The 17,166-nt window shown below is 36.0% G+C and overlaps 1 protein-coding gene across 3 annotated transcripts; it reads right to left on the bottom strand.

Annotated features, from left to right (window-relative positions):
- Positions 1 to 203: 203 nt before the first annotated feature.
- Positions 204 to 8,409, bottom strand: LOC145681486 (uncharacterized). 3 transcript variants are annotated; one of them, XM_081753137.1, is made up of 3 exons: positions 8,351 to 8,409; positions 1,072 to 1,188; positions 204 to 1,038 (listed from the first exon to the last, which is right to left on the bottom strand). In XM_081753137.1, the coding sequence occupies exons 1-3, from the start codon at positions 8,360 to 8,362 to the stop codon at positions 373 to 375; spliced, it is 795 nt and encodes a 264-aa protein (XP_081609263.1). In that variant the 5' UTR covers positions 8,363 to 8,409; the 3' UTR covers positions 204 to 372. The 3 variants fall into 3 exon arrangements, with proteins under 3 accessions (XP_081609263.1, XP_081609261.1, XP_081609262.1); XM_081753135.1 differs by having other exon boundaries at positions 204 to 1,188; XM_081753136.1 differs by lacking the exon at positions 8,351 to 8,409 and adding an exon at positions 4,682 to 4,693 and having other exon boundaries at positions 204 to 1,188.
- Between the last annotated feature and the right edge of the window lie 8,757 nt (positions 8,410 to 17,166).

Here is a 17,166-nt window from a genome sequence, read left to right as displayed (position 1 = left end):
GTGGTGCCCATTTTGAATATGTTTTTCGTAAATAATCAAAAATTGTTCAGTTGCTGAATTCAACGAGCCATGTATCGTTCCTGTAGGGGTTTCCTCTACAATGTTATTAAAGTTTATAATGATAAACCTCCTTGTGGTTCACACTTATATCAAACGGATAAAAGAAATATTTTGAACTATAAGTAAGATATGAATAAATAAAATGAATTTTAAAATCCAGTATTTTATTTCCTCTGTTTATTGCAATATGTACTTAAATAAAATTTAACAGTCTTTCCATTTAGATAAATAAGATATTTCTTTCTTTTTTGTTTTGTTAACATTTATTTAGCGCTGATCAAACTAATAATCGAGATAGACGTTTATAGTCAATTACCACACAGGTGCAGCGGGAGCGGCGTAAGCTGCTGGAGCAGCATAATGAGCTGTTTTTACAGCAGCAACAGCAGGAGCGGCGTAAGCAGCATAATGAGCTGTTTTAACGGCAGTAACAGCTGGAACGGCTGGAGCAGCGTAAGCAACTGGAGCAGATACATGAGCGGTTTTAACAGCAGCAACAGCTGGAACGGCTGGAGCAGCGTAAGCAACTGGAGCAGATACATGAGCGGTTTTAACAGCAGCAACAGCTGGAACGGCGGGAGCAGCTACAGCAGCAACAGCTGGAGTACGGACTTCGACTTCACTGACAACTGGGGTTGGTACAGCTACTGGTTGAGCAACTGGTACATCAACAGGAACTCTCTGGACATGAACTTCAGGTTGGATCTGGGTGACCTGTGGGGTAACTGTGGCAACAGTACGTCCTGGAGCAATAACTGGCTGTTGGCTAACCTGGAAGGGAGGGGTAGCAAGAGCAGCAGCACCTGGCTTGTAGATCTGAGTGCTGTAACCAGTGACGACAGGAGTGTTAGCGTAATGAACAGTCTTAGTGACTGGGACAGCAGCTACAGCTGGGGCAGCATATGCTGCTTTCACTGCAACAGCTGGAGCGGCAACGGCTGGAGCAGCATATGCAGCTTTTACTGCAACAGCTGGAGCAGCATATGCAGCTTTCACTGCAACAGCAGGAGCGGCAATGGCTGGAGCAGCATATGCAGCTGCAGCTGGAACTGCGTGGTAAGCCTTAACAGCGGCATGTAATCCGTCAGGGTTGGCTACGGCAACAGCCAAGAGTACTGAAAGAACGACCTGTAAGGAAAGACATGATTGTTAATTTACAAATTAAAATTTGTTCCTCCTTAAGTGCCATTAATTTGAATATTGTTATTAAAAGAAAAAGTGGATAATATATATAAGACTACAGCATAACTAATGGAAATAAAATTACAGTCCGTTTGCATTAAAATGAGTTTAAAAACTATGTTTGAAAAACCTCAAAATAGAAGTTTTATGACAAAATAGAATGTGAACAAATGAGTATAGTATCACTAAAAAAATTGGCATGCTAGACCTAAGAGAAGTTGATCAATTTGAAAATGTTTTAGAATAATGTCTTTTGATCAACAAAATTGTGAGAACATGCTTATATATCTAAAGTACTACATATATATATGTACATATAAAAGTAACCAGAAAAGTTTTTTTTTTTTTTTTTTTTTTTTTTTTTTTTTTTTTAGGTCTGTGTTCAATTGGCACTCACACCATGAGTTGAATGCGAATGGAGATAAATTGAAGGTCAGTTGCTGGTGTGGGTATATCCAACATACGACGTGGTTGTGGCAGTTCAGTTACAGCGTTAACTTGCGTAAGGACATAGTGAACATGGGATCTCAACAGAGCGTCGTAAGTACGTGTATGCTGTACGAATTCAAACTGGGGTCAAACACCGCTGCAGCGGGATGGAAAATATGCCAGGCTTTTGTTGAGGCTGTCATGACTACGCGGACAGTGCAGCGATGGTAGAGGCGAACAGTGGCCAGACATGTGAGTAACTGGGACTACAATTCAGTGTGAGTGGGGAAACAATTCGGCAGCACCTCCATCAATTTGGGTGGGAAGCACTACAAGTCGGGTTGATGGGTTCCACATGATTTGACCCGAACACAAGCAGACAGCTGTGTTTCTTTGCTGTCTCGTCTGAGGAAGGAGCTACTTTGGGACAGGGTGCTGACATGTGATGAGAAGTCCTGTACGAATCTCGACGGCGCCGTCATCATTGGTTAGCAACATCCCATGAACCAGTTCGGAAACAGCCGAACCCGCACTGCACCAGAAGAAGGTCCTCCTGTGTGTTTGGTTGACTGCTCGTGGCGTCGTGCTCGGAAACTGCTACCAGCTGGTCAGAGCATCAATGCAACTGCGTACTATCAGCAGTTGAGCAGTATTAAAAAACTCCAAACTCTGGAGTCAGCACTTCTGAATTGCAAATGGGTTCTCCTGTCATAGGACGACACTAAGCCCCATGTTGCTAAGATGGCCCTAGACATCATTCTACGCCTTGGATGGGAAACACTGGTACATCAATCATACTGCCCGGACATTGCACCGTTCGATTATCATCTGTTCCATTCCTTGGACAATCATCTTAGAGGTTGCCAGTTCAAATCCCTAGTAGAGGAGCAAAATGCACTTGATACCTTCCTCACTTCACGACCCAAGTGCTACCGCGATGGAATCCATGGCCTCCACATAAACAGTGAAAAATTATCACATAGTAGAAGTTCCAATTTCGTCCGGTAGATGTCAACCCCGCTTAAGAATGTTTGCTGCCGTCTAACGGCAAGATGTTTAACTTGTACTATCTTTGTTTCAATAGTAGAAAATGAGGATATGAATGGCTACCTTTAAAGTCACCCTTACCCCGTACATATGTTAAGGAGTTGATTTCATTAACAAGCTCGATCGAAATAATCACTCTAGCTTTCTACTAAAAAACAGAAATGAAAGATTCTTTTTTATGAGTTATCGCATGAGCTGACGGACGGATGTAAGTCACCGTTATCCATTAAGGGTCTTCACTACAGCGAAATTAAACTGCCACTAATTTTAAAGTTTTTCTGTAATATCATCAAAACAAATAAAAATACTCGAAAAGCAGAAATGTAGTGAACTAGATAATACGATTTTCCATGTACTACTGTTATTACAGCTCATGTATCTGCTTTCGATTTGCAACTGTAGAAAGATTTAGCAATTTTTGCGAGTTCTGTAAATAGTGGGATACCAAAAGCGGATAGGTGAATTGTGGTAAAGGTATCACATGCAAAATTGTATTGTTTAGATCACTACGTTTCTGCTTTTCGAATATTTTTATTTGTTTTGAAGATATTACAGAAAAACTCAGAAATTAGCGGTAGTTTAATTTCGCTGTAGTGAAGACCCTTAATAGTTAACGGATTGATTAGATTAACAAAGTCGACCATGATAATCAGTCTAGCTATACACAGGTGTATATCGCAAAGAAACATAAATCAAACATTCCCGTTGAAGCCTGCCCTCATTCAGTATTTATTAACTGAATAACAAAAATAATACAAGAACTTTGTTTAAAAGTTGTTATGTGAGCTGACGAACGGACGTAAGTCAGCGTTATCCGTTAAATGTTAAAAGGATTGATTCCATTAACGAACTAGACCAAGATAATCACTCTAGCTATATATATTGCGAGAAAAAAAAACAGAAATAAAAAATTTGCTTTCATTCAAAAGTTATCGCGTGGGTTGACGGAAGAACTCGCAGTAACTCCTTAAGACGTTGACGAGTTGATACCGTTAACGTCATCCGCCAAGATAATCGCTATTTTATTGCAACACAATAACTCAAAAATTCGTTTCCGTTCAAGATTTATCGTATAGCATTGTCGTATTATAAAGCACATTTGCGTGATTTTAATGAAGTAATTGATGAGATAATATTGATTAAATACATGCATGTTGTAAATGCATTGTGTGTTTACATTATGTACTTGTGCGATTTCATGTAATAAAGATTTGCCTAAAAATCAATGAGAAACAATTTCCTTTTCCGCCATAGGGAAGCTAACTAATTCAATTAATTGCAAAGATTCGCAGTAAGTAACTAAACTATCAGTAATTCTGGTAACTTTTACGGTGTTATCATTAAACTTGTCAATATTAAGTAGAAAAACAGTTCAGTTTCCTGCAAGAGTATCAAGCCTTTTTATTCAATCCATTATCTTTATTTTAGTAATTTTGTTAGCAGGAATTTGTCTAAACTAAACACTTAAAACAGCAGAATTCTAAAATGGTTTGTCGGTTAAATATAATCATACTAGTCTTCCGTTAGCTGGGCATTTTGCCCACACACACCCGCATTTGCTTGACATAAGGTCTCGTACCTCATATTTCATCCTTTGCTACGGGTCTTTATACGGCAAGAATACGTTTATTTTACAATGCTTTGCGGAGCTCCTTCTTGGCTAAGCGGTTAGCGTATGTGCCTATAGTGTGGGAGACCCGGATTCAATTTCAGGCAGGAGCTCATGTGGTTCGGATCCTACGTTAAACTGTAAATCCACGTCTCATATAGCCTCGCTACTGAAAAGGACGCTAAACTGAGAAACACATTTCTTATGGAAAAATTTAAACCCCTTTTCCCCTTAGAGTATGCATTTCGATCAAAAGTGAAATGATAAACTCCCATGTTGGCTTAATTACCAACTGTGTTCAGAAATTCATTTCAAATTATTCACGTCCTCTTTTGTCCTGATGATGGGATTGACAACTTTGTACATACTGAGAATATTAAGGAAAAAACAGAAATTGTACCTTTCCTCGTTAAAAGTGTAATTTTCGGAAACACTGTGGTATAAATACATGTTTTAAATAAGGAGTTCATATATCGATTTTTCCTCAGATGTCTCTAACCTTAAGGGATTTCGAGATAAGGCCAGCTTATTTTAACAATTGCAACCCTACCCTTTTCCTTTCAGTTTTTTTCTTTCCCTGTAGGAGAAATATATATATATATAAAAGATAAAACAGATCTTTAATTATTTAAATAAAATGTATTAACACCAAATTTCATGTCTCTAATCTTAAATTATTTCGAGATGTGGCAATTGTATTGCAACAATTGTAGCAGAACCCTTTCTTCTTCTCTTCTAGAGTAAGTATCCAAAAACGCTGAAACTTATGTCTAATTTTTTTAAAATAGGAAGTCCAAATGTCATATTTTATATTTCTAACCTTCAAAGATTCGGAGTTTCGGACAAAAATTTAATATAATAATTGACATCTACTTCCCTCCCCCAACCCGCCGAAATTTCAAAAAATCCTTCCTTAGTGGCACCTCACATCACAAATCCTCTGCACCGTCAAAATTTCAAGTTTCTAGCTTATGTGGTTTGGCCTGGGCATAGTGAGAACTTCTTCTGTTACATATAAAGATGTACAGTCAGCGATAAAAGTTCTTTCCTTTTGGTAAAATTCATTTTGGAAAATAACGATGGTATGGCTGGAATGTACAGAAAATTACATTATATTTAATTTACTCAAATTATCCTTCCATTCTGAATTTATTTACGAAACTAATTTCATAAAATGGAAATAACTTTTATCGCTGACTGTACATTAAATTAGAACAAATCTGGCCACCCTCCTCTGTTTAAAACGCCATATTCCCACAAGAGTATGAAGGAATTTATTGCCAAAAATAATGTTCTCAATTGAGTAAAGAAAATTCACACTTGTTTGTTTGAATTCTGCCTATAGATAAGAATGTAGAGTTTACCAAAGAATGGGTTTGTCGTGATTGTTTGAAGAAAACTGTACATTTACTTTTCATTCAGAGAATAATATGAAATTTTACGGTGAAAATTTGGCATTTTTAGTAGGGATGGGCACGAGACAAGATTTGAGACTGTCTCGACTCGAAAATGTGCCGTAAAAGTGATGTCTCGTCTCGAAAAATATATATTTTTCTATTGGAAGAGCTGTGTCTCGACTCGAATTTTGTCAGGAAAATTCTGTCTCGACTCTACTCGAACGCATCCCTAATTTTTAATAACCATACATTTCACCATTAAGTTCTGAATATTTTAATTAAGGAATGTCATGTTGAGTAAAATGAATGTTTATTTACGATACGTGTATATACCAATTGACAATTTACTGTGAAATACCTGTCAATTGGGGACGGCAGAGTTTATTTGTTGTTTTTCTTTGGAGAAACGTGAGACTCTCGTGTAATTCCGGAATATCCGAAAATTCCTATAGAAACGCAATAATTAAGGAGCTAAAAAGTAGTTTCGAAAAGTAAATATGAAAAAATTTTCCATATATCTTTGATTTTGTGTCATAAATTCTACAATATTGTAAGTGCGTACCGTAAAAAATGTCTGTCCAAACATAAACATAAACTATCAATAAATCTCATTTATACTGAACAAAATTATATACTTAGGTGTAAATGGTCATACGTAGCTTTTCAGAAAATTAAGAGAAACAAATTTTCCTTTGTAAATATAAAAACTGACGCTGTACGATATCTACGCCATCTATTGAGATGAAACTGATACTAAAGTATAATCTCATAAAGCTTCTCATTATTACACTAGCAAGACGACATTTGGTATTGTTAAATGAAATACAGCCCAAAATATTATGATAAACCTTAAATTTTAGTTTTGTTTAACTACAAAGTTGCCGAGAAACAAAACAAATACCAATTGATAGATCGGATCAAGCTGAACAAAATGAAATGTCTCAGACCAAATCGTCATGTGTAGTTTCTGAGCAAATCCTAAAACTGCGTATTTTATGGCGTTAAAATTGTGCCGTTTGTTGTCAATCTGATATGATAGATTTTATTCTATAGTGAAAAAGATTATCAATTTATTATTTATTTATTGTATGAATCAACGACAAAGAATTACATTCCTACCTCAGTTGCATTCTTACTATTTATTTTAAATAATTGAAGATTCACGGATCGGAAAACTTCGCTAATTGCTGAACTATTTTGTACTTAAAGTAGTAGTGTCGCTAAGGTACGATATTATCAGTGAAGGTGAGAACAAACTAGCAATAAATAGTTTTAGGTACTCATGTTTATGCTGAAATATCATATTCATATGTTTACTCAAAATAACATATTTATCTACATAATGTTGAATCTTTGTTGATCAAAGACATTTCGACACGACAAGTAAATATTTTCAACAACTCGTGTATTTTTTTAAAAAAAAGATTAAGTTGACGATGGACTATGAGCACATTTTTTAAAAAACAAAACATAACCTATTTGAACAGGTGTATATCTAGAACAGGAAATGGATCCGCATTTCGAAAGCATCTACTATTTTCTCGATCTTTTAACAAAGAGCCATGTTTCTTTCTCATAGGGTACAACTATTTTCTTTAATTCTTTATTCAAATACCTCTAAAATACACTTTCATTCTTCCTAAATTTGTCTTTCGTTACTCCTATTATCTTTGTTCTTATATCACGTATACACTTTATCTCTAGGAACCAAAAACTAGTATCCTAGCTAGTGGCGTATTTAGGGGGGGCTTCCGGGCTTACCCCCCCCCCGAAATCTTACTTACTGTAGTAAAGTATATGAAATATCTTGCAGAATTTTCACATTTTCAGGCAAAGCTCCCCCCCGAAAGTTAGCAAAGCCCCTCCCGAAACAAAATCGTAAATACGCCACTGATCCTAGCCTAGTTTCTGCCCTTCTACTTCTGAATTTCATATAGGCCACTTCATTATGACCACCATCACTTTTATCTTTGCAGCGTTTCCTTTAGCGGAGGATTGGTGTGACGAAGGTTCAGCCGTAAAGTGCTCACCTCTGATGTCAAGGGAGTCCTGGTTCGATCCCAGACCACATGAGTTTGTGCTAGTCAACTTATGTGAGTTTTTCTCGGTGTATTCCTGCTTTCTAGCACATTTCACCAATTCCTTCACAGTGATTCACTTTTCTTTAATCGCGTGTCCCTTTAATTAGGGGGCGCGGTGGCTCAGTGGTAGAGCGTTCACCTCTGGTGCTTGGGGTCCCGGGCTCGATCCCAGCCCCCGCCAAGTGAACTTTGTGGTGGACAAACACCGTGCTCGTGGGTTTTCTCGGGTTTCTCCCGTTTCCTCCCACTTTCTTCATTCCACCATTTCACTCATCTCTCATTATCACCGTCTCCTTTAGCCTAACCGGCATAACCGTGGGACGTAAAACTCAAAGATTTCATTTTCATTTTGTCCCTTTAATCTACTGGCATGATCATGGGACAAAGCCTAGATTCATGAAACGTAAAACTACACAGAAATAGGCATAGAGACATACCTAAAACATTACCGTTCTTTTAGCTTCTCCGGAATTACGTGCAAAATAACAAACCTCTCGTTTACTGTAAAACCTAATGAAACAAAATAGCCGATATTAAATACTTACCAAACGGTACATTTTGTCTGTTGGTTTTTGATATGAGGAAAGACTCCCGAAGTGTGTGATGAGTATATGGGAATTGACAGTATTTATATTTGAGCTGAAGGAAGTAAGAGAGAGAAGTAGGCGTGGTAGATCAGAGGTTTCAAGAAGGAGAGAATGGTGACCCTGAACCGGAACCCAGAACATGACAAATCAAAATGTTATTTCCAATAAAGTATGCACCAGGATGAAAAAAGAATATGTTCAGGATATTGTGATCTCTTACTAAGGTTCTCAACTATCAATTTATTATTATTATTATTATTATTATTATTATTATTATTATTATTATTATTTTGTATAAAGTGAAAGGAAAACTATATATAAGAAGCTGGTTACTTTGTCTGCTATATGGCAGAAGCTTAATAATATTTTAGCCTACAGCTTATAACTAAGCAATAAGTCAATCATTACAATAAAATTAGTACCAGTTTCTGTTACTTTCGATTCAACTGTAAAACAAAATATGGAAGTTTCTTCGTAGGTACTTTTAACTTCGTTAGAGGGCCAGGTACAACTACTGGTAGAGTCTATACGGTAACTAGGGTTGCCAAATTAAACCAAAGGCAAGTCTAGACTCCAGCGCCATCTGTGTGATAGGGAGCACAAAGTTAAAACTTTTTTTTTTTATTTCCACAGTTACTACTAATACACTTCACTAAGAGTTTTCTTTTTGTTATTTATCGCCGTTACTTCTAACACTTACAACCAAGAGTTTTTTTTGTGGGGGGGGAGGTCATTAGTACCAGCATTATTTCTAACACTAATAACCAAGATTTTTAATCTTACTTCTAACATTTATAACAAGATATTTTTAAGGTTATTATCACAGTTACTTTTAATACTCATGATAAGGGACGTACGCAGGAGTTTATTATGGGGGGGGGCAAAGTTTTTCGGGGGCACAAAAATGAAATGAAATCTTTCAGTTTAATGTCCCTTATGCCAGTAAGGCTATGGGAAACGGTGATTAAGCATGTGAATTATGATGGATAATTGGTGAAATACGAATGTGGAAGGAAACGGGATTGTTCTGAGAAAACTTACGAACACGATGTTGTCCACCACAAACTTACTTGGCTGGTGATCAAACCAAGGACTCCATGCACATCGGTAAACGCTCTACCACTGAGCCACCGTGCTCTCTGGGGGTCCAAATTTAATATGAGGATAAATTGTATAAAAATTATTTAACATTACCCCTAAAATAAGACTAAATTTACAGAAAAATCGAGATTTCGGGGCTCTAGACACCCAGGACCCTCTCCCTCCGGCGTACGTCTCTGTTCATAACCAAGATTTTTAATGTTACTTCTAACACTTACAACCACCATTACACATTACTGATTTTGAGAGTGCCATTAGTACCAACCAAACCTGCTGTATATTGTACCAAACTGAATGTAAATAACACAAAACTCTTACTTCATTATGCATCCTCTTTGGAGCTCCTAGCTGCCGAAAGTAAAATTTTCCAGAACTGTTTTGTGGAAAAATCGACAGGTCATTTCCACATTCATCTCAACGCAATTTCGGACATCATGAATTCTCTTCCTATCATCTGATCATAATGCTTTTATTACAGCTTTTATTATATTAAACACTCATTCGTGTGCAATAGAGACTGCTGTAGCGAGAACTATCGCATTATTCTGGACAAGTTTGGCATACTATTTTCTCGAAGAACGCACTGCATATTCTATAACAATTATTTTTGTACTTCCTACTAAATGATTATATAAATTTAAAAGCAGAGAACTCATTGTACAGTCCATTTTCAACGAAACTAATTCACTCCTTCCTCTATCCAATCTTTAAATGATAAAGTATTGTTGCCATGCGATAGTACAGGCGTAACAATGAAATAATTTAAACCTAGCATTTTGTTACAATAAAAGTATAAACCTTCTAAAATTAACTAACAACAACTAAGTACAAATACTACAAAATATATTATAGTGTCTATGAATACCTAACGGACCAATTTTAGTCTTGTTCTGTTCCAGAAAACTAAACTGTGATGTTTTTTTCAGTAGCTCCATCCCGGAGAATAAGAAAATGTTAAATTTGACGTTTGAGCGATTAGGGTCTGTAAGAGGTTATTTAAACTAAGTAAGGACATGAACTGACATTCTAAAGTTAGATTTTATTGGATTTAAGTTGATTTCGACCAAATATTTCTTCAATTAACCATTTTATTTAACTAACTAACTCTATGGCCTACGGAACCTGGAAATTCAATGTCACTTCCACAAAAGCTCTCCATTGTCTTCTGTCCCTAGCCAACTGGATCCAGTTTCTACTATGTATTTATATTCCTGTGAGATCCATCTTAATATTGTCCTCTCATCTGTCTAGGTCTTCTTAATGGTCGTTTTCCGATTGGATTTGCAGTTAAAACTTAGAAAGTGTTTCTACTTTTTTTCCAATCTGGCTATTGTCCGTTCACTCTAGGATGGAAAATTGTTTACAAACAACAATTGTAGTGCGAGCGTCAAAATCTTGCTTCTCATCCCTACATGGTTAATTCATGGTTGCCAGGCACATGAATCGCCGAACCGAATGTACCTACTTCTGCACAGTCATAGAACAATTATTATTACTACATAAATTGCTGCTTTTGAGATGACTGAGATATTAACATTATGACAAATCGAGTTAGTTATTATGTAATACAATCTTACATATAATGCACACTCAATTTTGTACAAGTGTTCTTGTTCGAAAGTGTACGAAAACCTTGTACGCCTGGCAATATTGCAAGGCTGCAGTTTATATTGAAAACAATAAACAGAGACAGCAAAGACCGTTAGGTTCGTTGGACAGCGTTGTTTTCATGATAAGGCGACAGAAACATATTGTACTGATTGTAAACAGGGTCTGGGAATTTCGATGCGAGTATAGGTGGAAATATTCTCGCCACATTATTGCCTGTTGGTGAAGGTTTGCAATGTTGCAAACTGCCAAGTCTAGAATTTCATACTAATTGAACGACCTTTGAGAAGAATTAGTATGATGCAATAATTATAAATACTAACAACCATAGACTTAAAGTATTAGGAAATAAAGCATGCTGCTGTAAGAAGAATATAATACACATTGAATTACGTGTTCAAAGTACAGTATATAGCGAATGTTAACATGTAAACATTTTAAAGCAGTACGCATTTGCCCTGTTTGGGTGTCCTTACCAGACACCGTCCAACACACACACACACAAAAAAAAAAGGCATTAAAATAGGTAGATCGAGCGTGGGCATGAACTCATCTCTGGTTGGTATTCCTTATTAAGGTTTCCCTCAGTCCCACGAGGTGAATGCCTACGCGGTAGCTTCTATAAGGCAGGGGCGGATCCAGGACGGACTTCTGGGGGGGCGGTGGGTTTTAATACTGCTACTTACAGCTACTTTAAGGAGCTCCAAACTCTGCGATGGGTTTTATTTAAATATATAAAATGAGAAAGTTTCCTCTCCGGGGGGAATCGCCCCGATCGCCCCTGAATCCGCCACTGCTGTAAGGCCAGAATTGGGCCAAACACTGAGGCCCCAGAATTGGCGGGAAATATATTCCGTCAGAATATTATGTTGCCAACACTTCCACAAATATTATGGTGGTGGGTTCCGATATCCCTTTTTCGTTTATATGTGCTTAAATTCATTATGAAGTAAATGTAGAAGTGTTTCTTTCTTTCTCTTTCTTCCTTTCTTCTCATCTTTCTCATCCTTGCTCCCTTTTCCCCACCTTCTTAAAATCTGAATACTATCCTCCTGTAAGATTGTTTCTCTCTACAGCCCAAGATTTAAAGAGACCAACCTGATACAGGTAACTATTAGCAGAACTGTACCAATAAATTCACATTAGAGACAGTGCTGTAACTTAGATTTTTTTCTGGGAGGCAAGCATTAATGCGTGTATTTGGGCCTCCTAGAAAAAGTCTTTTTCTCATTCTTGGGCCCCCTCTTTCTATCTTTCTCTTACTATTTATGCCCCCCGGAGTCTGTGGGCCCTCCCTCACGACAAGTCTGCAGGGTCGTTACTTACGTGCCTGGGTCCCTTCCATGCATGACAAATTAATTAAGGGGACAATATTGACAAATCTCAAAACCATAGGAATAAATGTTATTTCTAGGCCCCCTAATAGTAGACTTTTTTTTTACTGAAGTGGGCCCACGACTCACTTTTGTTTTATTTACCTTTTGTGCGCTGCTTTATGTAATATAGCGAAACTGATGCTTCATTTATAATTTCATGTTCGTATCGTATATGGATTAAAAAAATGTTGTCTCAAAATGGGCCCCTTCGAACGGCGGGGAACCTGCCTGGGGGCAATTGCCCCTCCCCTGCCCCACACAAGTTACGGCCCTAATTAGAGAAGAAGTAAACTGTTTCGAAATTTACGCAACTTGCATATACCAAACCCTACTAATGCTAAAGTTGATGAGTTAGTGCCACTGTTACCACTGCGGTAAGGGGAAAGAAGGGGAAGGACTGCTAAGATTCGCTAGCCAGGTTTTGTGTCAAAACACAGCGCCAAGCTATAGTAAACAGACAACACATGATCTGCCCATCTGAACCTCTTAGACTTCATGACCTAATAATGTTTGGGCTTCATAAATTATGCAGTTCCTTATGAAGTTTTCGCCATTCCCCATTCCCATTCCCATTCCCCTTGGGCAAGGGCGCCGATTTCTCCGTAAATTTGAGGGAGGGGGTATTCAGATGCACAAGGTATCTCTCTCTCTCTCTCTCTCTCTATGTGTATATATATATATATATATATATATATATTTGTGTGTGTGTGTGTGTGTGTGTGTAAGAATTTTAAGACAAATTCCATTCAAATTATGCCAAATATTGTATATTCATAAATACAATAGGGGGGGCCACATGAGCTTTGGGGGAGGCTGATTTACAACAGGAATGATTACATATATTTTAAGCTTAAAATTCCTCAACAGAATTCGTAAACACAAAAGATTTCGAACTGAATAATAACACGAATTTCCTGCTTTTAGTGGACATAGTTTCTTCATGAATATGATTTTGCTGTGGTTGACAGTTGTCCCTGGCTCAACTGCGATAGGGTGGCACGGCTGTGGCAAGAAATAATTGATTGTAGTCGCACATACGCAGATATACAGAAGATTCTTATGGACAAACAAGTCATAGCAAATTTCATCTAGACACATCAAAGTTATTTTGCTTGTTTGTAAGCACTGGCTAATGGCAAACGTGAGGTAGGGCAGAGTAATTCCTTCACGAAATTTTCTTTTTATTGCTATAAATCGATTTATACTTAATAGGGAAGATCAAAATTGATTAGTATTGTCATTTTTTGAGCGAAGAAATTTATGCCCATGACGATACCTCTAATGAAGTAAATCTTTACTTCATAGAGTTCTGCAGACCATCTAAACGGAATTCCTTGTTTTCTCATAGCCTTGAAAAATTATTCATCAGGAAAGTTACGTTAAGTCTGTAACATAACTTTCCGGAATAGTTTCGCGGCATTCTTATTATCTATAGATGTCAGGAGATAATAACGATAATATATGCTCCCGATAATCCGACTATTTCTTACACATAGAAGCCAAGTAAGCAAAAGCGCCAGATTACTGAGGACACTAAAATTTCGTATATTTCTTTTGCATTATATACTCTTCTTTACTTGATACTGCAAGCACAATTTAATACACATCGATACAGGACAAATTTGATCATAAATATATACAATGATACAAATTGAACACAGTACCTATACAATATAAAACAAGATGATTTATACAAAATTTTGAATTCTTTACCCAGTAATAACATTTCTTAGTGAAAATCCTAGTCGAGTTATGCTTTAGCGCGCAATAAAATAACAGATAAAAGAGCACTGTTTTGACGACCGGATTAGCAAGAGCATAATGTGTTATAGCTATGCAATAATGGATTTATTAGTTGAAACATGCCTCATAATTAAGAGTGATGAGATTTGTGCTTTTCTTCTCTGTATTCTTATCGTTTTACCATTTTCACTTAAAGTGGAGGAAGATCAAATGTTCTTAAGTTAAAACACATTAATTCACTTTAAGTTATTTCAATTTTTTTAATAGACGTAAATTGATATAGTGCTTAAGAGAATGTTCGATACGAATCTCAGTGAATTGAGATTAACTATACACAATGTCAAAAAAACTCGTGAGCACTATTATAGTGATATGAAATTTATTCGAAAAAAAAATATTTTTTGTAGCAACCTTAAATAAAAAATAATAAGTAGGGAGTACAACTAACTTACTACTTCCATAAAATGTCTTTCAGAATCACACCATCTCCTTGAAAAGTCCCGATTCACAATACATGTTATTGCTTTTAAAAAAGGTACATTTTGCTTTGTCTTAATTTATTAGCATGTTTTAAGTAACTCCGTTTTACTCTCTAAGATCATCGTATGGAAATTGAACCTCTTTTAATTCAAAATTTAAGTAATCTTTTCTATTCTGCAAGTTTGGTTTTAAAAATGATAGGAGCACTTCTTTAACAACAGCACGAAGTCATTGGATGTACTTATACACTCCTGTAATGTCTAGTACTTCCATCGTTGAAGCAGTTGTTCATAACGTAATATGTGGTGTCCAACATGAACTGATGTGTACTCCCACAATTCAAAATTGCTTCAATTGCTTTCAGTGTAAACGATATAAGAAGATATGATCGATAAGTCTGTTACAAGGGTAGGCGAAATAAGATCAAACTTCATAAGATTGCAGACAGTTTGAGAAAGACACATTCGTAAAAAGTATTGTATACTTTACGTAGAATATAATTATAATAAAATTCCATACAATGAAATCTTCCACACTCTCAAGGTCCACAGATAGCAACAGTGGCAAATGTCATAATCTTGATTGGCTGAAGATTTTTTCTTCGTATTAAAATAAATAAATAAATGTGATTCAACGCTATGGAGAAAATCACTCATGAAAATATTTATCCGAAGAAAAATCAACGTAGATGGATTCTGAAAATAGATCCAAATTCAAGGAGGACACTATATTTTCTCCTCTTAATTGAGTCATCATGAGAAAGAGAAACTTTAATGTGTCATTTCTGAGGTACTGTTTGTCTAGTGTTATATAGAAATTAGCGTTTCCTGCTGTTTCTGTATATTCGAAACAAATCAACAAACGATAGGTTTACACATGGGAAAAACAATCTCTTTAACATCGGCAAAGGAACAACCATATACCTACGAGAAGGGCAAGATAGTGTAGGCATTAATGTGATTTGAAGTATTAATATACATAATTCCCAATTACATAAGTGTATTATTATATGAATGGCTGAAAAGCATAACGCTGTAAATTCATAAATCATTTTCTAGAAAAAATAAGTTTAAAGCTGGCTAATCCATAGAACTATTAAGAAAAGTGCGATTATAAACAATCATATCTATGACTAATAACATTATTCTGTTTAGATCTCTTTACTATACGAACTTTCTTCTGTGTGGTTATCATTTATAATCTTTTTACCAACTCAATTTTTACCAAAATGTCACTAACACGGCTTACGGTTTGCAAGGATTCGTATTTCTGAATCACATTGTAAGCATCTTGCTGCTAAGAACAAGATAAAGTAAAAGATTATTTCAATAAATCTAATACAGAAATTTGATTAAACTAATGTTAGTAACATTTCGTTGAAAATCCGGAAACTTAAACCTATTACTTCATACAAGATCATTTCAAAACTCAACTTTTACTAAATATGGTTCAACGGATCTTATATTTACGAGGAAAATGTTGATGTTTCTTAAGTTTGTATTGGATTCCAGGAAACTTCAAAGATCCAAACTACAATTCCTACAGAATGACCAAAAAGTAATACAACAAAACATGAAATGAGGTGTTTTAGAGTAAGTATTACCGGATTATTTGAAGTGGAAGATCTGTCTTTATAAACATTACTGGCTTCGTTGCGACTGTCCTCATACCACGAATTGAATAATCCAGCCTCCATCATCCTTATGCTAATAGCGTTTATTCTATTCAATTATGAAAATGTTTTAGCAAAACACACTGAACTTATCACCATTCCTATAGATTCATCAATTATATCAAATTTTCTTTTCTTTTCTTTTCTTTTTTTTTTTTTTTTTTTTTGTTATAACCCAGAATATTAGCACTGAATTTTGTAGTTAGAAGAATAGCATTTGACGGTGTAAAAATTCCTGAGATCTTGAAATACCAATTTTAGGTATGTATGATTTAAGTTCTCTAAGAAAAGGAATTGTACTATTTTTCAATCTTTCCAGTAAAACTTTGTTTGAAATCATGACAACATTAGCATTTACAGCATCTTCAAAGGTGTGAATTTGTGGATAATAACTGGGAAAAGTTAAATATGATAAAAGTCATCCTTTGTGCAAAGATGACAATATAAGTGAAAAGTAGATCCATAGAATAAAATATTTCTGAAGAAACTTAGTGGGGTGTTTGATTAAAACCTCCAAGAAAACCGAAAACAAAACTAACATATTGTTAGAAATATCAACTCGATATTCACTTTCTCGCTCATAACTGGTCAGCAAAAGAATGATTCCAATAAATGTTGCAAACATTAGTAACCATGTTTGTGTTAGAAATGGCAAATATGCGTTCATCCATCTTGGCAAAGGATTAGGTTTATGAAGTATAGGTCTAAAGGTGATATAAATAATGGAATAGGAAACTTGAAATCTTGATATCTCTCGTGACTAGTAGCAATGTTTGCTAGGGCAATATCTGCTC

The sequence above is a fragment of the Thermobia domestica genome, chromosome 3 (genome assembly GCF_964235325.1).
Source record: "Thermobia domestica chromosome 3, izTheDome1.hap1.1, whole genome shotgun sequence".
Classification (NCBI taxonomy): Eukaryota; Metazoa; Arthropoda; class Insecta; order Zygentoma; family Lepismatidae; genus Thermobia; species Thermobia domestica.
This window is presented reverse-complemented; position numbering and strand designations above follow the sequence as displayed.